Source organism: Nesoenas mayeri, assembly GCF_963082525.1.
Source record: "Nesoenas mayeri genome assembly, chromosome: 2".
In the NCBI taxonomy this organism is placed as follows: domain Eukaryota; kingdom Metazoa; phylum Chordata; class Aves; order Columbiformes; family Columbidae; genus Nesoenas; species Nesoenas mayeri.
Genome location: NC_137543.1, coordinates 131,440,884 through 131,465,774, shown reverse-complemented (window position 1 = coordinate 131,465,774; position 24,891 = coordinate 131,440,884). Strand labels below are relative to the sequence as shown.

Genomic DNA, 24,891 nt, shown 5'->3' with positions numbered 1-24,891 from the left:
TGGCAAGAATGGATAAAGGAACAATTAACACTTTATTTTAGTACACTGTAGCTGCAATGACTCTTACCTTATTGAATTAACACCTTTCACATTATTTCATTTGATATGACATGTTTCATTTGCTAGAGTAATGAAAAGTAGCCAGTTGTATATTATTCTTGATAAGGATGCTTGTAGTCAGCTTATTAAACTGGACTAATAAAGAATACATGACAGAAAATTTTCCATCGTCCCTTAATTAGCTTGGACTTATGTTTCTTCACATAACTGATATGTAAAACTCAATCTTAAAAAGTACAGTAGTCATTACTAAGACTCCTAGGTACTTCTTACAATTAACACACATTCAACCTGTTCATAATTTTTTTTTTCAAATCCTGTTTGTACCGAAGTGCCATTTACAGCTAATCAAGTAAATAAAAACGTATTTATCACCTTGGCTTGTGTAATAAACGTACAATAAGAAAGGAAATACATAATGAAAATCCTTGTTAAAATCAAGAAAAACTGTGACAGTTATAAAAAAAATTGTAAAATGGAGTAAATGCATCTTTATGTGAATACATACACGGTCAAACAGTAATGTGACAAAGAGAGAAGACTAAAATAAAAAGCTTAAGAGAGTTAACAGCAGTATGCTGAAGGTCTTTGGCTATTTTGAAGTGCTGGATAGTTTTTTACTTCCCTCTAAGGAAGCTGATGATAGTTTAGTCAGGATGACCTTCTTCTTCGCATGAAAGAAATAAAGAAAAGAAAAACAAACTTGTCCATAAGAAAACATACAGCCCATTATTCTTTTTGAAAAAGTCAACATTATACTGAACTGAGCAGTTGTTCCTGGAATTCTGAATTGTTTTAACTGAATCGGGATCTCCTGCCATAATTCTGCCTCCTCACTATAGAAGTCTGTGGTATTTATCTTCTTAATTATGCATTTCTCATCATGTGTTTTGAAGATGGGTTGAAGATCTTAATACAGGGCAGGTTTTCTGCCCTACTTTGCTTATTGGGCAAAGCAGAATTCTTTTATAAACAGAGGAATTATGGAGACATTTAACATTGCAAAGCTAAAGGGCTGAGGTTGGGCTGAGCTGATACTGAGAACTTAACAGGAGGTAGCTGGAAGGTTTAACCACCACAAGTGAAATTCTATGTCTTAAAACTTGTACAGTAGTCTCCGAGCATAAAATACTAAGATTATGAGCTTGTAGCATTTTACATCTGTGTTGCTCAATTAACACTAGTAAATGGTAAGTCAGCACTCTAAGAGGTACAATCTGGCTCAGTCATTTGACTTAAGTCACTTGTGGTTTTCATTAAAAGAAGGAAAAAGATACTTGCCCAAGAGAGTCAAATTCATTACAGATATGAACTGTGAAAACTCCAGTGAGGTCATTTGGCTTAGTTACAACATAAAATAAGAAAGTCTCCAGTGCTTAGAAAATATCTGATCTGTGTCTAAACTACTTTGCATCCCTATTTAGAATAAAGAATATACAAACAACACATTCTCTCTTGCTTTCCATTTTAAGTAGGCTGGAAAGTCTTACCAGGGCCATATGGCATGTGCAGAGTTAGGCATCCCTCAGCTGACTTGAGAATGAACAACTGTTACTGTTATGGTCAGCTATGCTGTAAAACAAAACCATCATTCAAAATCCATAAAGGGGCAGGTGATACACCTTCCTAAACCAGGATGTTAAAATTATGCCAAACTGGGTATCTCTGAAAACTGTTCTGTATTTTTTAGGGTTTTTTTCTCTCTGCAAAGGCACCTGTTTGAAGAGAGAGAAGCATTTCTTCCTTTTATTCAGTGCCTGGCAAATGCCATCACAAGGAATGAACTGAACACCTAAAGATGGTGAGCAGCCAGGGTGTAATCCAGCTGTATGCAAAAGGCTTAATCTGAGGCCCAGGTATCAAGAGTGCAAGAAGTGGTGCCAGTGTTTTCTGCTCACACACCACATGGTTTTGATTTATTCTCCATAGGAACCATACTCTATAGATTTCAGGCAGTGGAGTAAACAACAATATTTTTCATTACCATTTTAAACATATTTTCTGCTAATTTTACAACACAGAAGGAATAGGAGTGGCAAAGATCCCAGTACTTTCAGTTTATGATCAGAGAATATTTTGGAAAGAAAAGAGCTCACAGTTGAACAAATAGAGTGTTAGTGAAAAATAACTAGTGTGTTTTTCCCTCAGGGGCATTGCATTTATCTCTTACACGGTTTACCCTGACCTTGGCATTCTACTGCTGACAACAAATGGACATTTGTCAGTTAGTTACCTAGGCTGTGTCACAGACGTATGTGTCCCAGAAGCTAACCATATAAAAGCAGCTTAGCAAAACGAGCAAGTCATTTATAATGTATGTCAAAATACTTGCTGGCTTTTGCATTAAATTCTGATGGCAATTCCCACAGCTTTCCAGAGTGCCACAGAGCCTGTTTCTGGTTTGGATGGCAAAGGGGATGGCTAAATCTTTTTTTTCACTGATGTGAAACTGAAGCACACTTGCAAGAAGACTTTAAAAATTATTTTTAAAATTGAGTTGGTTTTTGTTTTGTTTTGGGTTTTTTTAAATATTTTATCATTTGTGTATATTTATTACCTTTGGATAGAAGCTTCATTGTCTTGTATAAAGTGCAACTGTATTGCCTACTTTGGAATTGTGTGGATGTGTGCTTTCATTTGAATTTTACCTTGACTTGCCTTGAATTAAGTGCAACTTCATGGTAAGTAAATAGTAGGAGGGCGTTTTTTGTACGATAGTGTGACAAATTTCTGTGCAACCTGTGTCCCTCCAGAGGATCTGTAAAATGAAAGCACTATTCCAGCTGCATGGGTCTGGTACTGCAGTTGTCTGAAAAAAGTTTCCTCCAGTAGAGGTTGGTGATCATGAAAACAATTCAACTTGTAGAAAGATATTGACATGCATGTTTGGACTCCAAGTCTCATCCAGAAGTAGCTCACATCACTTAGCAAACCAGATAGTTCTGGAAAGAGCTTGTGTTTGTTGTTCCTGATAACTTATACCGACAGTTATGTGAACTCCAACAAGTGAGTAACCAGAGCAGACAAACAAGGTAGTTGCGTCAGTCTTGAACCCTCATCATGTGTCCAACATCACAGGAGGAGCCAATGTAAGAAATGGCTGGGGAAATGACTGGGACTAGAATGCAAGAGTTTCTGTTCCTTACTTCATACCAATCGCCTTGATTTGTCCTGTACAGTGGATCATGAATATTCAGGTATGTACAATCCTTGTTTGAGGGAGAACTACATCCACAATACTCAAAATGCTACTGCAGAATCAGATGGCTAATGGTATTAAAATCATAGCCATGATCAAAGGGACTAAAGGCAGTTGTAAATTACTGGATGTCCATGACCTTTCTGCATAGATGAAAAGCATCTCTGTGCCTTTTACAGTTGAATTTTGTAGTTGCTCCAAGGAGATCTTGACCACTGCTTTTTGCTCTGACTTCATACAATGCCTAGCACAACAGTACTGATGCTGTCTGTTTCTGGATCATTTACTACAAATAGCACAGTAGTAAGTCCCATTAAATATATTGGTCTAAATTATCTCCTGACCTTCAGCTGCATCCTATCAGCATCGGACTACAAATATCCACAGTATGGCTTTTTCACTGTTTACATCAATATCCAAGATGTGCAAAGAGGTGGAAGGAGGTGCAGATGTAATAGAAGAGTAATGAAAGACAAATATAGGATTATAATATTATGTGTTGCCTTTAAAGTAATCTTAATGTGTCTTGATGTTAATGTGACAGTGCAGGGAGAAACAGTAAACTAGTCTTTAAAAAAAATAAAAACAATTGGAGTAGAAAAAAACAGGAGAGAAGTTTGAAGGCTGAGAGTTTGGATGCCATCACTTTTCTGTCTGTAGGCACTTTGTAGGTATTTAAACCTTTTAAACTATCCTGTGATACTCTCCTTCACTAATTCAGCTACTTACAAATAGGAGCACAGGCAGGATTAGGCAAGCTATGCTTTGAAGGCTTTGATTACTGTATTGTGCTCAAAAATAATTGATTGTCTTGAGGGAAGTACTAGTCACAGAGGAATATTTTCCATAACTGTATATGAACTAAACAAGGCTAGAAAAATGAATCTGTATTTTTTTATTATTGCATTCATGCATGGAAACTGTGAGGCATCTTCCACTAAATGAAACACAGAAAAAAGAAATAACTTCAGAATGATGAAGAGTCACTCTGCTTTTTATTAGTCTGTGACTTCAGACAATGGCTGACATTAGTGTTTATTTCCTTTTATGTCTAGTTGTTTTGCAAAATTTTGGTTGGCTGTAACTAGTAACATCATACAGGAACTCTATAACTAAGCTCAGCAATTTTTTCCTTGCCAGTTATTCTGTACTATGCTGGCTTCCTCTTAGCATTTGTGTAAGCACTTTTGTGCTCATTATCATCTTAGTCATGTGCTGCCAGTATTTCAGTAAATAACTCCCACAAAAATGCTACTTTGTACTGTATACCAAATGCTGTGTTCTTCTGGTGCACAGAAAAGGAGGGGGAGCGGGAAGAAAGTAAATTTGGAATTTCATGTTTCTTTTCTAAAAGAGAGAAAAACATGCTGATTTGTGGTATAGGCCATTTAGTATAGGTAAGTATGGGTTAATAGTGTGGCTTTTGGAAAGGTTTTTTCTCAGCATTTGCAAGACTGCAGTCCTAAAAGTGTAACACTTGGTGACATAAAACCAATACAATGCAGGTAAATGTAGCTACATAAATAAGATATTTTAATAGGTATAGTGAAAACTATTATTACTGAACATAATGAAGGGCCAGAGCATCCTTAGCTGATACACATATTTTAATGAGTCCCTTCTGCCTTCATGAGAAAAAAAGAGCTAGCAGCACTATTCTAAATTAATGGGTACCCCTGAGGACAAAAATAATTGGACTTTAGGGAAAAAAATGTATGCTAAGCCAGTACCTTATTGGGAGGCTTGTAGGTGGGCCCAGGTTCAAGATTTCTCATTTAGATTAACTAGCCTGGGTTGCTATTTTCCTGTACTAAGTGATATCCATTTCGAAAGAACCAGTCTGCTAGAGAGAGCTCATGTGAAATTATACAGTTACAAGAATGCTGTTCACTTTGGGAATGATCCAATTATACAGTGAAATATGAAATAATATTTCAATTAATAAAAAGTGGTCAAAATTCTCATTGTCACCCATTCTGGAGATACATCTGACATTACATAAAAAAGACACCTGGATTATTTAAATGTTGTATTTTCTCAAGATAAACTTGCTGGTTAAGTGTTAGAAAGTCTTGGGTCTTACTTGCAGTTGCATACTGCACAGAGAGACAGAGGGACTCTTCTATCAATGTATTTGGCTGCTAAAGATATTTCCCAGCTTTTATTTCTGCTGGCCATATGTACATTGCCAAGGCTGAAATAAAAGAATTACAGCAGTCAGGATTTCTATAAAAACATCCTGTCTCAGAGGTCCACTGGTAAGTGAATAAAAACATCTCTTATATAGCTCATCTTATAGCTTTATGGCCTACAGTGGCAATCCAGGCCAGCTCCTCTTTCCAAAAGGTCCATCCCATATCTGCACATGCTGTGAGGGTATCACTGACCCCTCACACAAGGGCATCACTAGTCAGATGTAATGTACTTTCTCTATGTGCAGTGTATGCCCACAGTTTGGCCAGGTGATGGATAGATCTGGTTAAATGACAGAAAAAATGCTTGCTGTGTACAGCCTGCAAATGCTTCCTGTGAAGAACCTGTGAACCCTATTTCAGCCAAAAGACCAGCATTTCTTAACATAATGCTTTATGATAAGCCAGTTAACTATGAAGGCAGCAATGCTCAATGCCTGACCAAGAGTTTGGAAAAATCCTGGAGATATCCTTTGATATCCTTAAAAAAAGTTTTATCTAGGTTCACTTTGCTTCTTGTTTTTTTTCTCTCTTTCCATTGTTGAAGATCACTGCACAATGGATCTTCAGATTCAAACAAGCCATGGAGGTAGTACAAATAGACAACAAGAATAATCATCCAAGTAATAATAACCTCTTCCTCCCCCGCACCTTACCTCTTTTACCTTCTCCTCTCCAGACATACTTTACAGTAGACAAAAATAAACTGTCAAGAGGGCTTGAAATGTGTTGATTGGCTGTAAATACCTCGTAGTGGTTTTAATTACTGAGTCTTCTGCGTCCTTTTTTGTTATATTTTCCTTCCCTGGTGAAGTAACATGACACGAATTTCAGTAGGAGTGCAGTAGCCCCACATAAGCTCCATCAACATACTTCTTGGACTCTGACATGCTGAGTTTCTGTGCCAGCAGTGCTTATCTTTATACAACTCCGTCTCCCAAAGTAAAATCCTGCTTCTAAAGTCTTTCAAAAGGTCAAAATCCATGGCAGGTTAAAGGTACTGTTTAAAACAGGAGACTGGCCTTACCTAATGTGCTGCTGCTAAATTTGTTGGCTTAATTCATTACAAAAAAGTATAAAATAGCAATAAACCAGAAACCTGTAAAAGGTGTCTTTTGTCTACAGTCAAAAATCACACTTTATATTTGGATGCTGTCTATTAACAGAAAGGAGGGGAATATCACATTTTTGTGTTTTCTTTTGATTTTTGTCTGGATATATTATTCTCCTCTGCCTTCCAAGTTGTGAGCGGGCAGATTTTTTGGCTGGGGCAGCCTGTGTCCAGGTTGTTTTCAACCTCATCAGGGGCCAGATCATGGAATCTGCTCCTGAGCAAAAAGCCAAACGAAGGGCTGGGCTCAGCCACTGTGGCAATAATGGGGGAGCATTGCACACGGCTGACCAGGGAACCAGCAAGTGGTAACAGCAGAGTTTGTAAAACCCAGCAAGGACCCACAGGGCTGTCAAGTGGTGGGCATGGGGCAGTTGAGAGCTAGAGAGAAGCTCATTGATGTACTTTACAGGTGGTAGAAAGCCTGGGGGGAGTTGAAGCTGTTGGAGGTGGGGGTCTAGCTTAGGAGAAGCTGTGGGGAATGAGAAAGTGCAGAGGGTTGGGGGACAGAGGAAATGGGGGTCTCAGAAAACACCAGGATCCAAAACACTGGGCGAGGGAGGGTGGCTGAGATGTGAGGTGAGATGGGAGTCCGCATTGAATGGCTGCCAGTCAGGTCAAGGAGAGTACATCTCTGGGGAAAGAGGCAAAAGGTTTTGAAGGGATGAGCAAGCCTGAGAAGGCGGTTGGCAGCATGGTTTGCGAAGGCGTCTATGTAATCAAGGAGCTGATGTGCACAAGACAACTCTCACACAAGTCTGCACACCTTGGTCTCATTCTCCCCATCTCAGCTGCACCATCACTTTTGATTTGTGGAGAAACATAGGCTTTTTACAGGCAAATAAAAAATAACAGAAGGGCAAGGTCCATTTAGTTTTTCTATAGTACTTTGAAATGTTTGATACACTGACATGCAGAGTATATGGACTGCCACTGAAGTCATCCTGCTGGCTGGAGATGTCCAGGTAAAGAGACTTGTTTGTATGTATGAAAATGGAGCTTCTGATCTAAAACCTTTAATGGTGCTTGCAGGCATACAGAGCTAATTCAGATTTTCTTTTCCATGAGATAACCCCCTGGCACTAATGACTAAGGTCTGTAATTTAAAAGCAAAATGTCCCAACTCTTTCTTGCTTTGTGACATCTTATCTTCTTCCTCTTCTTCCTGGGGCTTAAGGGTTTTGGGATTTTTTTTTTTTCTTTTACATTTGATAATCCTATTTAACACTCCTGCAAATGGGACCCCAGGGAGAGCTTTTGAGTTACACACAATTAGTTTTATAAGCAGCATTATTAAACCATCCATTAGCTGCTTTTTTTTAAACTCCTTTATTAATAGCAATAGAGGCTTTTGTATGAAGAATAGAGGGTGGTGTTATATGAAATGGTTTCAGACTCTAATAATAACATTTCCTACTTGTGAGCAGAATTAAGAAATGAGCTTTCTTTTCGAGATTTCGTTTAAAATCTGCCACTCCTTTCCACTCTCACCCTTTCCCAACCTCATGATTTTTTCCCTCAGATGCATGAAATAGGGCTATGCTGGATCCTGAGAGAGAAGAAAGGTCATGGGGTTGGGCCAGCACTGAGGAGCCTGGTTACCTTGCCATTTCCTTGACTGAAGTTTAGGATCAGGTTTCACCATCAGCGACCCCTTTGCCACAGGCCACAGACCACAGCTCTGTCCAACCAGCTGCTCTGGGCACTTGAGATCATGGACCAGGCGAGGGTCCATGGTTGTTGCAGGATAAATAGAGGATCTGTCACCTCGGCTGGGGCAGAAGGAAGGCCGGGTGCTAGAAAGGACCCTACCAGGATGTTTGAGGACTGTGTGAGTCTCCTGCTTATAAGAGTGCTGGGAAAGTCAGGGTGAGAGCAGGCGTCAGCCGCACAGTCTCCAGAGAGCAGGATAATATTTCTCCCTGCTGCATTTGCAGCAACCATCTCTGTGCTATACAAAGCTGGTGGCTGTACACAAACCACTATACCCACAAGGCACTTTTTTCCATAAATGTGACTAATGGCCTTTTGCACCCATTTATGCTTTTGTCGTTGACAATATCCTGTATCAATGAATTCACCAATTCCTCACTGTGTGAAAAGACACATTCACTTATTTTTAAACCCATTGCCTGATAACTTCATTGTTATGAGACATACTGAGCAGTCATTGCTTATTCACTTCCTCCCTGTCACTCCTGATTCCCTTTGTTCTCAGAGTATTGTATTTGACAAGGCTGTATTTTAGATCTTGTTCTGAATTTACCACAAACGAAATGTTTAAAGCTCTAAAGTTGCAGAGTGGAGCTGAATGCACTTCTTTTTTGTCTGCTCTCTTGGGACTATTGTGCTGCCATCCCTATTCCTGGCAGGCCAGTTCATTTACATTTTAAAACATGGGATTTAGAATTGATATGTAAATTGACCTTCCAGTTGGTATAGTAACTCCCGCTACTTAGTTTTGAATTAAAATCCTAATAATAAATTTAGGATTTAAGATACAGGCTGTATTCCTGGCCAGTTTGGAAAGGATCGTAAGTAACAATTTGAGTTGAGAAAACTGAAACAAATGTCCAATTAAAATTAATCAGCAGTATTATTTCTATTGAGGGTTCAGAAGCTTGTGTTAGTTTTGACTGACCTTTTCAAACAAAGATTTGCCTTTTCAAACTTACTTTCATGATTCTCAAGAAAAAAAAAAAAAGAATCAAGAGCATCTTCTTGTCAGGAGGTCTGTCTTCCCCAACAAGCCCCACAGACAGCCTTCTCAAGAGTGAGTTCATTCTGCTTCTGGAAGCAATGTAAGCAAATCACTTTTGTTTATGAAGATGCTAAAAGGAGTGTACGAACAGCTTTTTAAGACACAGAATTTTTAAATGAAGAAAAATGTGCATAAATGCATTTCTCATTTCCCTGGTATTAAATAGAACCGTGATCTTTCATGACATAACTGTCTTTCTCTTCTCTGTGTTACAAAAACAAAATAAAATCCATGCAAGATGCCAGTGGACAACATTGTTTTCCTTTGTTTATTTTGTTTAAAAATATATACTGTAAGTTAAAAAAAATAGATAATATATATATACACATTGGCAACAAATATAAAATGGCACTTTCTGTACTAAGAATAATCACGAGTTATTTGAATAAGTATATCCTATACTGTCTGTAGTCATTTATTGCCAGCAGAACAGTCAGGAACAACAGTTATCACCCACACTGGACACTTTCTTTACATATCTACAATTATTCTAGGACCTCTCCAGAAAATTTAATAGACTGGTTGGTGTCTCACACTAATATTCAGAATATCATTTTCTACATCCTGTTCCTGGGGGTTGAAATTCAACTCCACTTACCATTTTATTGACTTTTCATGAGCAATTTTCATAGCTATGACAAAAATAGAACAAAACAGCAAAGCTCTATGTTCCTATTTAGTTCAGCTCTTCATAGTTGAACAAGTTATTATTTAATGAAAAATCAGGATCACTGGGTTTAGCTGGGAACATGGTATTGCCATCTGCAGTTCTAAACAACAGGCTTTGTTATTTAGTAGGTCATTGTTGGCTACATCACTTACTGAGTCCAGAAATACTTTAGGAATAAGTCTTTAGAGTCAACTGAACACAGTGAAACTGTTGTTCCTTTGAAGGTGCTTAGTGTTTGCTTTTCACAGAGCTTAGTTTTACAGGAAGAATTTGTGAAAATCAGTCATTTTCACAAAAAAAAAAAAAAAAAAGCTTAAGAGACACTCATCCACTTCTCCCCATTTTTCTGGCCTCAGGAAGAAGGATGGCTGAAGCCTGCTCTGTTTTTATTCCCTGGAAAATTCCATGAAGTATGCTCCTCAACCTGCAGCCTTCTCTTGACATCCAACCTGCTGCCTGCACACTGGCTTAGGGAGTAGCCTTTTACTTATATTAGAATAAACTTCCTTTTCCTACCCTAAACCTCTGCTTCCCAAAAAAACAAGTGAAACCTAAGGAACTGACTCCTTCCCCAAACCCAAGTGGAGGACTGGAACTTATGTGAGGGAATAATTTGCATTTTCTCTCCTGTCTTGACTGTTATTAATTCAGAAATAAGTCACCACACTGTGCCATTAAATGGCATGGTGCTGAGATGACTCTGTACTGTAACAGGAATGGCTTCCAACTGCGTTGAAAAAACAACATTTCTAGAAGGAGTAACAGCTAGATTTTGCTTGCTGCTGCTGCCCAGTATGGAAAGTATCTGCCCCATTCAGGTGCAGCCAGACCCAAGGGAACTTTTTCCAGCTTTCATGGGTAGATGGAATAGCAAAGATATTGGTGCACTTATAAGTGTTTGTTTGCTTGTTTGCTTCAGTATTGTATTCATTCAAAGGTTAGAAGGAGGGTGAAAGAGGTGGGGTTTTTTTTCTATCTACAGTTACAAAGAGAAATGGAACTGGCTGACACAACTCTTTTCCCCAAGCTACACAAAGAAATTGGGAAACCTGGAAACAGAGGGTCATTTAAGGCAAGGACCAGGGGCTGCTATTTTTCCTTTTCTCCTCCTCAGGAGTTGTTAATTTCATCCCACTTCACAGAAACCCAAGAAGGTATGTGTGCAGACTCATGGGAAAGCTGTTCTCTCTTGACAGGGTGGGAGGAAAGGAGAAAAGGTCAGGAACAGAGCGTGTTTACCAAAGCCATGTGCTTCTAGCTGTGTGCTGCTGCTGAGTGCAGCTGCTTCCACTCTCAGCTGGCATTTTGTGGTTTTGAATACTAGAGCACTAAATAAAATATGGGGTTTAAATACCTTCTTTTTTTTTTTTTTTAATATATCCAGTGTGGGCTGCTAAAGTAAACAGAATATATTGCACGAGTGCACATTTCATTCATATAAGCAGAAGCTTAAAGCAAAAACAGGGAACACAATTAGCAACCAAAGCCCACAGTCAAAGACCCTGGAGTATGGCACAACTACAAATAGATACAAATTCCCTTTTAAAGAAATCTACTTGGAAGACCAGTTGCATAATTCTGCAAGCTGAGGAGAACACTGACTCACTAAGTCAATATTTGCTAAACTTACTGGGCCAAATTCAACTCTTGTTCAAGACAGAAACAACTTTGCCGTTGTTTCACAGCAATGAGAGGGCCTGGCCATGAGAATAACAGGCAACAGCCTCTGCTCCCTAGGCACTTCTCATCCCGAGTTCCTGATCACTGCCCACCTTCTCAGGATGGTTTGTCCTTCAGCCCTAAAGTCTTTGGGAAGCTTGTCCTTCATATCTGGTAGAATCACACAACTGGGAATGGGTGCTTCTAAGTAGCTTTCCCCCCCACCTTTTGACTAGTAGTAATATTATAACAGGAAAATACAGGACTGAACTTGGATATTACTCTCTTTTTCAACAGGGCATGCAATTAATGTACATTTACTAAAGGTAAGAAATTAATACGTGCAAAAAACAGATGGAAGCACACACCTGTTTCAGAAGCAGAAGTAAGTTGAGTTGTTTTGCTGTTGCAGCCAGGTTAACAAGAAGGAAAGAAAAAAAAAAGGGTGGGTGCTTAACAGGGTTTTCAGTAAGAGAGCCTGGCCTGCCAGAATACATGGAAATCAGCTGATGAGATAACGTGGTGAAGCTGAAAGATTTTCTCTGTGATCTGCTCCCGTATTTCAGCTCTTAGGGAGCTAAAAAGTATTTCCCTGCAGTTTTAAGCAGGGAGATGGTGTGTGACCTCTTGCACCACTGCAAAATCCTGTTCAGGTTTCAGAGTGTCTGCTATAAGCAGGGGCTAGGGTGAAAACAGCAGCAATCTGGGTAACCTGCAAAAAAATTTCCCTGGGAGTATGCAGTGGCATGTTATAAATATTATTTTAAAGGTTTTTTTTTTTTAATTTAATGTCTATTTTTAATATTTATAATTTAAATATTTGAATTTATACTTTTGCCTTTGAAGATGCCTATTTTCAAATCAACCAGAACACACCTTTTCCTTACCCAGCACCACAAAAAAGAAAGACAACAGAGACTTTCTCTCCTTTGGGGGTCGAGAAGGAAGGAACAGCTGGTCTCTGCCCAGAAGTACTGCTAACAAGAGAAAGGTATTTCATATTTTCTCTGTAGCTTGTTTTAAAACTGCACAGGGCAAGACATAAAATAGATGCTAGCATCTAAAACAACAGGGAGTTCTAATAATCAGATTCCTTTTTCTCCACCTCTCTTTGATCAGCAACACCAGTTACTGTTCTGTGGGCTGAATTCCTTGGTCTGTTCCAAGTCCAGAAAGGCAGAAACTTGCACGCATGCTAATTCACTCATGCCCTGATGCTAAAGGGTCTTTTGATGAGTGAGCTTCCCCATTGCTGGAGCAAGTGCTCTTTCCTCAGCCGCCTTCCTGAGCTATGCATGCTTTGGGAAAGCTTAATGAAAGCAGAAAAAAAAAAGCAAGTCAAAGGAAAGGAGAGGGGAAGAAAAATGTTTATATGTTAAATCACAAGACCTCCCTCCTTAGAAGAGATCAACTAAAAAAACAGTGGAAGCACAGATTCTGGACTGAGATGCTACTACTTTGTGGTACTCCTGAAAGAATTTGCCTTTGGCTTGTCAACTGCACCTGATAGCAGAACTCCAATTTTCAACTGGTTATCATGAGTATTTTCTGATATTTCAGAATGAACAATTATTAGAGATGTTCAGAATGTCTTTAACCTTTTAGATCTATCACTTAACTAAAATATATTTTTAAAATCTCATCTAAAAAAAAAAAAAAAAAGTTTGGTAGCCTGTAGCTATTATTCAGCCTGTACTTTCTGTATTTATAAGAAGCTACTCAGCTTTTTATTGGTTGTATTTAAGCAGGGTTCTTTTTTAAAAATGTGACTAATGATAATTAATTGCTCCATAATAAATTAATCTAAAAAGCACCCGACTGACAACTTTTTTTGAGAAAATAATAGCCATCACTTATTATTCTTCATACAGTAAGGCAGAAGAAAATTATCAACAGAAGTGGGTATGAACTATCTACAGCCCTTGTATCTACAAATCCATTCTTCCCTATTTACCTATTTAATAATGACAGAGTAGGTATAAGCAAATGATCAGAGGGATGGACAATGTACACCAAGAAGGCTTCCTGAATTTTCCTGAATTTCCACTCAGCAGAATCTGGACACATTTGCTGGAATTAAAACAAAACAAACCAAAAAACCCCAAAACAACAACAAAAGCCACAAAAACAAAAACAACAACAACAAACAAAAAACCCAAACAAACAAAACAACAAAAAAAAAAGAGAGAACACAAACCCAGTTGGTTACATCAACAAACCAATCAAAACCAATCATCTTTGACCATTACATTGCCCATCTCTCTTCCAGTCTTCAAAAAAGATATCAGAAGCTGTTTTGAAGGACTAAGCAGGATTTCCCAGGTGCAAATAACTGTTGAATTTCTATTTTGTGAGCAGATGAGATTGAATTTGTCCAAGTTGCAAATTAAAGTATCCTGAAGGTTTTTTTCTAGGCTAGCCTATACCCATTGATTTGGAGTTGAGGGGTTTGGACACCAGTTAAAATAATGTATTAAATACTTAGATTTTTAATACCTCACAGAAAACAATGTATATCTAGGCCCCGCAGACTGAACTCATCCACGTGTAGTTCTGTTTTTAAAACTGATTTCCACATAGAAGTCAGTGCAATCAGAAATGGCTCCTTTTAGAAACTACCCTGTAGAATTCAAGTAATTTTTGTTGACCTCACTAGTTTAATCCCCCACTCTTTTCTTATATACGCAGTAGCCATTAGCAAGATCTGGCAATCTGTAGCTGAGAACCATGGAGCTAGACCCAGCATCAGCTCACAGAAAACAAACTGCATTCTGTCCTGCTCTGCAAGCATCACTGAAACATAAATATCAGCAGTACAGTTTCCCAAGTGATTTTTTCAAAAACATATCTTGGTGTCCTATTCTTCCTCCATTTTGGAGAAAGCACTTGCCCTTAAAACCTCCATGCAGTTCACAAGAATTAATGTCCCAGTTAACTCTCGCCAATGTTTTGTTACTGGGTTTTTTGTTTTATCCAAGGCTGATTGCAGGTCCTGTAAGACATCCCTGTAACTGTATCCATAATGGGCAGCCCACGTGTAGAGAAAGTCATATGCAGGTTTCCACATCATCTGAAAGTAACAGAAAAAATAAGAAGGTTTATTTGCAGAAATTGTATTATTGAGAAAAAAAAAAAAAGCTAAATCTTTCAAATGGTAGAAACATCACAAGGAAAAAAAAAAAAAGGAAATAAAAGAAAATAAGCATTTGATCCCTAGCCACACTAAAATATTTTTTCATAAAACGCAATCTTTTGCTCTTCATTTCTATGAAACTCTTAAATTCCTTAGAGGAGTAAATAACAGAAAGACAAATTCATCATTCAAGTCAATACCACCAAGTCAAAAGATATACCTGTCTGAAATTATAATTCAAAGAACAGGGGTGGCAGGAAAACACTTTTCCCTTCAGTCATTTTTGCAATGCATACACCCAGCAGCAGTTTCCCTATTTGGAGTTTGACTGTGCTTTAATGGCTAATGCTTCTCTTTGTGTCATTAATCAACATCCCACTGTACCCCTACTTAGCCTGGAACTTTTAAACATGTTTCTTTTCTCTACAAAATGTTTTCTGGTAACAGCGGCAGGAATATAGCAGATAGTCTATCTATAAAATCTCTGATTTAGAAACAAACAAACACCAACAAAAAAACCCAAAATAAAGCAAACAAACTAAAAAAAAACCCACTACACACACACTCCGAAAACAGGAGAGTCAAAAGCCTTTACGATTGCTTTTTTAAAATCAGGACATACAATTTTAAAAGTGTCCTGCAAGAAACAAAGGAAATGAAGAGACATGTTGTCAGTGCTCCCTATTTCAAACTAGAATATATTTATTTTATGCCAAACAAATATAGAGCAGATCCTTAGCAGGTGTAATCTGTCATTGGTCTAGTGACATTAATTAAGCCATGAGAGTGTGATTCAGATAGCAAGTAGGACTTACATCTTTTAAAATGCTGACATCCAGAGTAAGTTTGCTCTGTTTACAAACAAAAGATTGTTTTCCCAGCTGCTGTTTTTCCAAATCTAACTTGAACTATCCACTTTCCATTTTCCCACTCCTCACTGACAACAAAGGCTTAGGAAAGAGTGATTGAGTTAGCAATTGCAGGGATGATGCACAAGACCACAAAGAAACACCTCACTTTCTTAATACATACTGGCATTTGCTCTTTTAACAGAAACACATTTACACATAGCAATAAAAGCATATGGACTAATGTGTGTACATTTATATATACATGCACAGAAGTGATCAGAAAGTACAGACTTTTTTAACATCTCTTTCTCTTAATGAAAAAGTGTTTTTCATGGTTCTGAAGGATAATTCAGAAGGAAATTGGTTATTTCCTCAATATAATCCTATTAATTTACAAATAATACATAACATAAAGCTCCATTTCCTTGATTTAAGCTTTATTTACTTGATTCCTTGAGTAACTGAGTAACAGGAGAAATTCTTTGCTCATAGTTCTGAGCTTTTCTTCACATTTGAGCTAAGAATTCTCAGCTTACCCCAAGACTGAGTCTATCATAGGTTCTGTAAACATCTCTCTTCTGCTGCCTTTCTCCCCCATCCCCAAACCCCATCAAACTCATATTCCCAGTAGTGTGTCTCACAGCCTGATTAGTCTGGCTTCTGCCTTTAGTCTAAGCCATAAATAAAGTGCCTGTGCTTCCAGGGAAGGTTCTCATTTTAGGTCTACAGGTGAGAAGGATATCATCATTTGCTCAAAACAAATGGTGCCTACTTCTCGCTTTAAGCAAGTCTATCATAGATCGTAAGCATAAGGTTACAAATGGAGGAAAGAAAAATAATGTAGTGGTAGGTAGGAAGAAGGAGAGCAATGAATTCTTTCATTTTATTAGACAGGCTATGCTGAAGAAGATTTTAATGTACTGCCGTAAATACTAGATATTACGACATATTTTAATGAACTAAGGCATCTCACCACTGTTACATTTATGCTAAGACCAGAGGGTTTCTGTATTCCTATTTTTAGGTTGATAACCAAGGTAGTCAAAAAGAGAAACTGGGATTTCCTGATATTCTGCTGCTGGCCATGCCTTTTCTCTGTCTTCTGTTTGCTTTCCTTATACTCCTGTTAGACCAGGATGTTTGAAGAATTAAGGTACAGCCTTCTGTCTTCACTGGAATGTGAAAAGACAATGAGTGTGAAAAGATGCTCTGCTTTGACTTATGCTGAAGGTCAGTCTGACACTGTGCAATCAGGGAATTGGCTGAAATTTGCCTAAAATACAAACCCTGGTTACCTTTACTCTGTCACAATTGATTTTTTCCTGGGATGAAAGAAATGGGAAAGGAAAAAAAAAAAAAGGGGGGGGGGGGGGGGAGGAGGAGGAGGATCAAAAGCTTTACAAACTGGTCATCAGTGATGCATGATCAATAGCAATAATCTACACAATCATCACACTGAACTAACATTGCAAAGCAGGCTTCTTAGACAGGTTCTTCTTCACACCCACATACTCTAATGCAATGGATGAACTGAAGTGCATTTGACAGTCCTGAATTTTATCAATGTGGATTTTCAGACAAAATATTAAATCAATGCAGCATCTTGGGCAAGTCTCGTCTCAGCTGTGTGCATGAGTTTTCCCTCTGCTCCCACTGCCTCTGCTGAGTAGGTAATAATAATACCTACATCCTCTGTAAAGTGATTTGGAATTTACTGATGAAAAGCACTTCAAAATCTAGGCACCAATTGTATGTACCTCAGGTTGTCTCTGTGATCATCTGGGAGAAGATTTCTCCCACTAAGAAAAATATTAATTTTAAAAGCAATCAACAAATCAATCCTCTTGATGGTAGAACAGTCCTTCATAGGTAACGAATTGGTTCATGTATTCAGGTAATCCTCAATAATTAGTCAAAATTTATTACTCTGCCCTTTTTGGCTTCCAATTTTCACACCAATAACTACTATCAATGAGAAAGCTTTTCCCCTAGAAAATTCCAGGCTAGGGTAAGATGGTTTAAATCAGGGTTCTCTTATACCTGCTAAGTAAATGTGAGGATCAGCAATCATTCCAAAATTAGTCAGACTAAAGCCAACCTTGTAACAACGCTGGGAGCATCTCCACACAGGTACGGATTTACACTGCATTACCTACATTTGTTTTGCCTCCCTACTGAACAACATACACAAAACTTTATAAACAGTGTTGCTTTCTCCGTGTAGAGGTTCAAATTCCCCAGGACACTGGGAAGTTCAGAGGTCAGAAGAAAGCACTGAACTGAGTAGAAAGTACTGAAATTTAGGGTTAGATTCACAGGACAGTAGGGATGGTGAGCGTCCATGTGACAAACCAGTGCTAGAAACCTGGTTTGCTTTGAACTCACACTTGTATGGACAAGCACTGTTACAAGGCTCACACTAAACCAATAAATTGTCCATTGGACCATCCTAAGCCTTGAGAAAGGCACAAAAATAAAGCAAAATTCTGAGCTTTGTATGCTTATTGAATGTTCTCTTAAAATATCAGAACATTCTCTATTACTGGATTTTTTTTAATGATTTTGACAGTACTATCTTCTGGCAGCAGACACTCACTGAAAGGTGATGAATCTTGTAGGTGGTTTATCGTAAAAATAATGTAAAAAATTCTGGAAGACAAAAGAACAGACTGTATGAGGCAGAAGATGGGTTTCATGTAAATACACACCGATTTAAAACAATAATGGGGGGATGATAGTACAAGCAGAAGGAGAGTCGTGCCTGAGCGTAAGCACTCAAAGCAGAAAGATCAGCTTGAGCATCATTCAGCAGCAGTTATAAAAGAGAGTGTCCAGTGTAAAACCCAGTCTGAGAACTAGATGTCATTGGCACATAACTCTGTAACTCTGTTGGAACAGTGGATCTACTGTATGCTTTGGTCTTAAAGTAACAGTAGAGAAATGCAGGGAACAACTTGGCTGCCCAGGAAAAGTTGTGCCAGGAGCACAGGCTGGCCTTCAATGTGAATCAGGGCCCATCGTAAGTCTTGTGACATTCCTGACATTGCATGGATGCCATGGCTACTCTCTAGGGAACTCAAATTGCACTAGAGATAATTAGGCACCTAAAATGCTCCTTAGATGCATATGCACTAAAATACATCTGAGAGGACAACTGGACTTTTACTTAGATCTCATACTTCTATATGAGCAGAGTGCTTTCCAAAGGAAGATAAATAGTGTGACCTACCTGACAGGCTACGAAATTAGAACATGGATTTGCCATGTTCATGTAGTAGGACAGAAGTGGAATTGGCATCAGAGCTTCCAACCTCTTGTCATGCTACTTAAACTAAATGATGACAAACATACAAGCGCAGAAAATAAAAGTGTTCATGGTGGAGATAAGCCTCCTTTTAGTGGAAAGAACTAAAGCTATGCTTAGGGTAATTTGAAATGGTTCCTGCAAGGACTAGATGGTCTTCCTCACTGTGTCTGAAATTACACCAGAGGAGTAAGATTAACAAGCAGACAGGACAACAAGAAGAGACTGAAAGTGGCCCTATGGGTGGGAGCAAAAAGCTCATGCTCCAGACAGAGACCAGGACATCCACAGCAAATTAATTAGGCACAATTACACTGAACAACTGGCCTTAATGGAACATCTAAACAATTACAAGCAAAATGTGGTGAGAATTCCTCACACTGAAGGGCTTGTAAATTAAATAACAAGGCCAAACTGCAAAAGGAATGAAGTGCAAAAGCAAAGAAGAAGGAAGGGGCCTTGGCTGTGTTTGTGCAGATGAGAAAGTGTGCACACACTGTCACACCAGAGCCTTACCTCCAGAGCTACTGCTCCATTTTTCCCTTGGTGGGGTTTTTCGTAGGCCTCGATTTGCTGCTTTGTGAGCCGGGCTAGCTTCTCCGCAAGTTCCCGCCAGTATTTGCCAAGCTTGACAGCTGAAGTCAAAATGATGGTGTCCTGAGTAAGACGTGCCACTAATCCCTGGCAATCTATTTTCAAAAGCGCCTGCAACAATAATTTACATTAGTGTTCCTTCACCAGTAATTACAAACAGATTATCATTTATTTTTATAGCACTACTCTGCATTTCTAAGCAGACAAGAAGGCTTTTTGTCTATTTTTTGTCGTTACAAAGATATATATATATATTTCTTTTTCCTACAAAAAGATGTTGCCAACATTGTCATAGGAAAACTGCATACAAGCTTAAGAAAAAAATTGAGCTGGCATTCAGCTGCTTCAGCATTCCAGTGTCACATGGATCCTGCCAAGCTTACAGAACCTGAAGGAAAAAATCGCTTCTCCAATAAAAATATTTGGAACATCAAATTTAGCTGCTTAAAAATATGACATGAAACTTGAAAATGAAGCTAAAGCACTATTATACTAAGGTGTGGTCATTCATCTACTGCGTTTCTGAAAAATCATTTATTACATTGGCCAGCACCTTTTGACTTAGCCGTCCCACAGAACTGATAATTTGCTGACAATTAAGCAGAAATGCAAGTGTAAAACTCTTCCTTCCCCCTTGCCAAATGAGCTTTTAATAAACAAATTAAAATGGTTCCAGGAGTGAAACCCTCAAATGCAGATGTGTTGCATTCTCTTTCCTTTATTTGTTTGGATAAGAGCTATAGAGAACAATAGGTGCTTTTTCTTTCTTCTCAAATTAACAGCAAAATGTTCCACTGTAAATGTTGACTTTTCCTGTGAAAGATCAAGATAAAAATCCAGAAGTTTTCCTTGTTTTTTTAGATACTGATTTTTAATAAAATATCAGGCATTTCTGCAGAAATCGGACATTTGTGTGATTTATTGTAGAACAGTTTTCCATAAAACTGTTGGCTATAGATTCATTAAAAGAAATAACCAGTAAATTCTAACTGAAAGTGACATGGATGACATCTAGCTTTAAGTCTAGCTTTACAAACACAGGGACTGGCATTGGCAATTCATAGCTCAAAATCATACACTTCTCAACAAAATGGGACATCTTGTTAATCTAATCAAGCCTCACTTTTGCCTGTTCTATAATGAACTGTGTATCACTGTATTGAATTAAAAGTTTTGGTAATTTTCACCTCAGCTTTTAGTACAGAGGCACTGCAGACTAAACTGTACTTCATGCCTGGTCAGTTTTATTCCACAGAGTTTAATGCAGTCTTAAGAGTTGTAAGTAGCCACTGCTACTAAAATTTTCCGAATCCTGCCAAAATTGCTGTCAGCACTTCAAAGGGGACAGAGTAGTTATAAGAAGTAAACCCCATTAAGGTTTACAATTCAGGACAAATGAAAGGCTACAATATGAATTTTTAAACATCCTTTTTTGTAGTACCTTATTTTCACATCACAAACATAATTCTCTTCTGTTCCTAAGTAGGCTGGTAGACTTTTCAGTCAGAGCCAGGGTAGAATTGAGCAATCATTAATTCCAAATTAATTTGTGCACTGATCTGTAAGTAAATTAAGATGTTGAACAATGCAGCCTATTACCTGGAAGCATTTAGAATAAAACCATTTTCGATTTACATGTAACAGTATTGAATCACATAGAAGTTGTCCAGTGGCTTACAAACGAGGCCCATGGAAACACATAAGGACAATATTGCAAGTATTTCAGTAAGGTGCTACAACATTGACTAAGAAGTTGTCATATATGGAGAGAAAACCATGTCTTCAACCTGTGGATCAGGACATTCTTGCTTTAAAAATATGAAGCTAACATAGACCTCATGGTACACAAAGTATATAAATAATGGAGTTTCCACACTATCAGGTTACTAAATACTTAACAATGGAAATGTCAATTGCTCAGGGAAGCAATTTACCATGGTGACTTCCCTGACAAAAGACAAAACTGTTTCATTCAAGGCTGTTTAAAAACAAACAAACAAACAAAAAAAATCAACTCAGTCAACACACTAAATGAGCAGAGCTCACAGAACATTTATAGAGCAATCTTTAGAATTAATTCATCAAAGTATTATTCTTCATGAGAGTCTGGACATATTTTCCATCTATAGGTGTCTATAACTTTTAGTAGTATGTTCTGGTTTGTAAAGATTCCCACAGAGGTATAGGGCCATGTTTTCTTGTTCACGCATTACTATTAAGTAGCTTCTTGGCAATGCAGTCCCAATAACCAAGTTAATTCGTGCAATACTTACAACAATGAGCTCATAAAGAAACAGTCTTTTTTTTTTGTTAGCATGGCAGTCTTCCTTCATCCTCTTCACTACCTGTGCAACTCTTTCTGATTCTTTATCAGCATGTGCCACATTAAAGTCATCTAAAGACAAATGTGAGTATCCTAGCACCTCAGCCAAAGCTCTCCAGTCATAAACACTCTCTGCTACTGTAGACAGAACTACTGAGTAGATGTAAGTCAATTTTTTGAATGGCAATGCAATTTGTTCAACAAGATTCCTGGTTGTTAGCTCACTATCAGCAGTGTCCATAGCTTGTTCTTTGGAAATTACTTTTATGTTTTTGCAATGTACAAGACCAATCTTTCTTCTGAGAACGCCTACGTACCACTCTTTTATTTTAGTTTGTCCAATGGCTTTTACTTTATCTTCACCAAGAAGTGCTATTGTGTCCCCTTTAAAATATTCTAGCAAATAGTCAATCTTATTTTGACGTAACACAGTTTTCAAAGCCACTCCATAAGTATTAACACTCAAAGTTTTATCTTGAAACTTTGGATATTTAACTGTTGGTATTAAAAGCAAAGGTGCAGATTTGATTTCTTTACGGTTTTGTAAGCGTTTTGACCTATTGATAATTCCACTCAATTTTGGAGCTGGGTCAGGACTTGTAACATGGAACTGTGTCACTTGGCTACTTTTTAAGACTTTAATCTGAACGAGGAAATCAAAGAAATGCATCTCCCTACATCCAAGCATGGAAAACAGGAATTGTTGGCGGACCATTTCACCACTTTTCAGCTCCTCCTCTTTAATATTTTTGTTTTGGTCTTCCATCTTCACTTCAAAATCTGGATCACAGGATATCAAAGAAATGTTTAGATCTTGTGGCTTTTCAAGCGGAAATGTATGTTTTCCCCACAGCTGAAACACAACAGGAGGCATATTTTTCCCTCCCTTTTTTATGTCACAAATTGTGAGTTTTCCTGGAATGTAGTTATGACCAAAGACTGTAAAAACTGCTGTAAAAGAAGGATGAATGTATTTGGGACCATAAATTCCAACTGAGACCATTCTATGAACATAGTCCCAGACATGAGTTGCTGGAGGCTGGATTTTGTTTGCTTGTATGACAATCACAGCATACATCACATGACTTAGGTCTGTTAGCTTCACTTGTATGGTATCTTGATAAGTGTAGCAGTTCTCTAACTTCTTAAAAGGCCCTTCTTTATTGAGACTAAAAAAACACACCATTTCACTCATAACTTGGCTGAGTGGATCATTCTTCACTTTAGCTGCAACTTTCACCTCTAGGAAAATTGCTTCCCACGTGTTGAGGTTGCTCAGCGTAAGTTCTATTAGAGGGCTTACAGTGCTAGACAGCTCATTGTTAAATGATGATGGAGGGTTGAGGATAGCCTTTAAACCAACTTCTTGGAATTCCCCAGGTAATACATGACCCACAGGGACATGAATGTTGATATCTGAGTCAGGTAGCTGTACTGAACCGCCTTCATAATTTAGTTTACAAACTACATGAATGTCTGTAGCTTGCGTTTGTGCCCATCCAGGACTATGGCTCATGGTTTCTAAATCTAGGCAAGACCGAGTGAGTTGTCGGTGACTCAACCAAGCCATCTTGTAGGCTTCACGGTCTTTTTGAAGCCATGTCATATCCCAAGCTATAGTTTTTTGAGGTGGTGTCTCGTGAGGAGTAAATCTTCTGTTTTCAACAATATCCAGGAAGTCAGAGACACTCTTGGATCGTCCAGATCTTCTTGTTGAAGTCTTTCTTAGAAGACAATCAATATCTAGCTCATCACCCGAGGAAGCCAAAGAATCCCTGTTGGTAGAAGCTTTAGACAACAAATAGGGTTTTTCTTTTAAGATTGAAAGGTATTTATTATTTTCATTTCTATTTGAAGCAGCTATATCATGTACGAAAGGGTTGGACGCTGACAGTTCATTCCAGAAAGGATTAGTCTTGGAAACAGCACGGGCGTGTTTGAACACATCAGACCAGTCAATATCCAAATCCAATTTACGTTCATTGACATCTGTTTAAAAGAAAAAAAAAGCAGCATTTCCTAAATCACAGAAACTTGAGGCATTCCATTCATTTCAAACTGATTGCCTGTTAAGCCAGCAGGTGACTAAATTTATGTTCCTAAAACACATTTAGATCATTTATTTATTTCTCCTTCAGGTTTTTAAACAGTATCAATATTGACTTCTAAGTAGCATTAAGAACCTTTGCTAATAGAAAGTGTCCTAACAAATCAGTGCTAAAGGATGTAAAGCATCTTCTGTGAGGTGCTGATAATAATCAGTTCCTACAACTGTGAATTGGCATCAGGTGTGCTAATGTCCCATAAGGTTTAAACCTTTACATCCCAGTAATCTTTGGCCTCTTACAAAATGCTGTGGATTTCTTTTCTTTGTGTCTAACTCTCTGCAAAGATTAAACAACTACTGTTTCATTTTTCAAACACTGTAGACAGTGCAGATAGATTTATTATTCAGGATTACTTTTCAAGCTATTACACATGCATTTAAATGATAACAACACTCTCACAATTTACCTGTTTGTGTGTGATTTGTTATATTAGCTTTCTTTTTTAAAAATAGCATCACTTATGAAGTCTTATACAATTTGAAACTTGGAGACGAATGATTTTGTGGCTACTAATTGAGATTGCACTTGAATAGACAAATAGAGGTGCATAAGTGGTATTTAATAGGCTTTCTGTTAAAATTACTCATTATTAACAGCAATGTCTCTATGTTCTGAAAGCAAGATGTCCTTATATTTTATATTGATAACTGTTCATAGAAGCCAGTTTATAGGTTGATTAAGATTCACACTTCTTGCAATGAATAAAAGCATCTGCAACTTTTTGTGCTAAGGGTTTCTGCTACTTCAGTTTGACATCATTTTTCTATATACAGAGGTTATAACATCCCTTCTTTGTACATCCTTGTGAAGAACTATAATTTGAGAGGGAAAATTCAGCTTTTCTATTCTTTCAGCATATCTATATCCTTCATTATTACACTTTCCATAGTACCTTCCATCTCCAAGGTTACTAATTATTGCTCAAT

The 24,891-nt window shown here is 37.9% G+C and overlaps 1 protein-coding gene across 1 annotated transcript in view; it reads right to left on the bottom strand.

Annotated features, from left to right (window-relative positions):
• Nucleotides 1-14,361: 14,361 nt before the first annotated feature.
• Nucleotides 14,362-24,891, bottom strand: part of MACC1 (MET transcriptional regulator MACC1) — a gene marked incomplete at its 5' end in the record, with an annotated part of 80,043 nt that continues 69,513 nt past the window's right edge. The window contains 3 exons of the mRNA XM_080364205.1: nt 14,362-14,722; nt 19,457-19,645; nt 21,808-23,846. Coding sequence (XP_080220331.1) covers nt 14,510-14,722; nt 19,457-19,645; nt 21,808-23,846 — 2,441 coding nt within the window. The 3' untranslated portion in view covers nt 14,362-14,509. The remainder of the gene's footprint in view (nt 14,723-19,456; nt 19,646-21,807; nt 23,847-24,891) is intronic.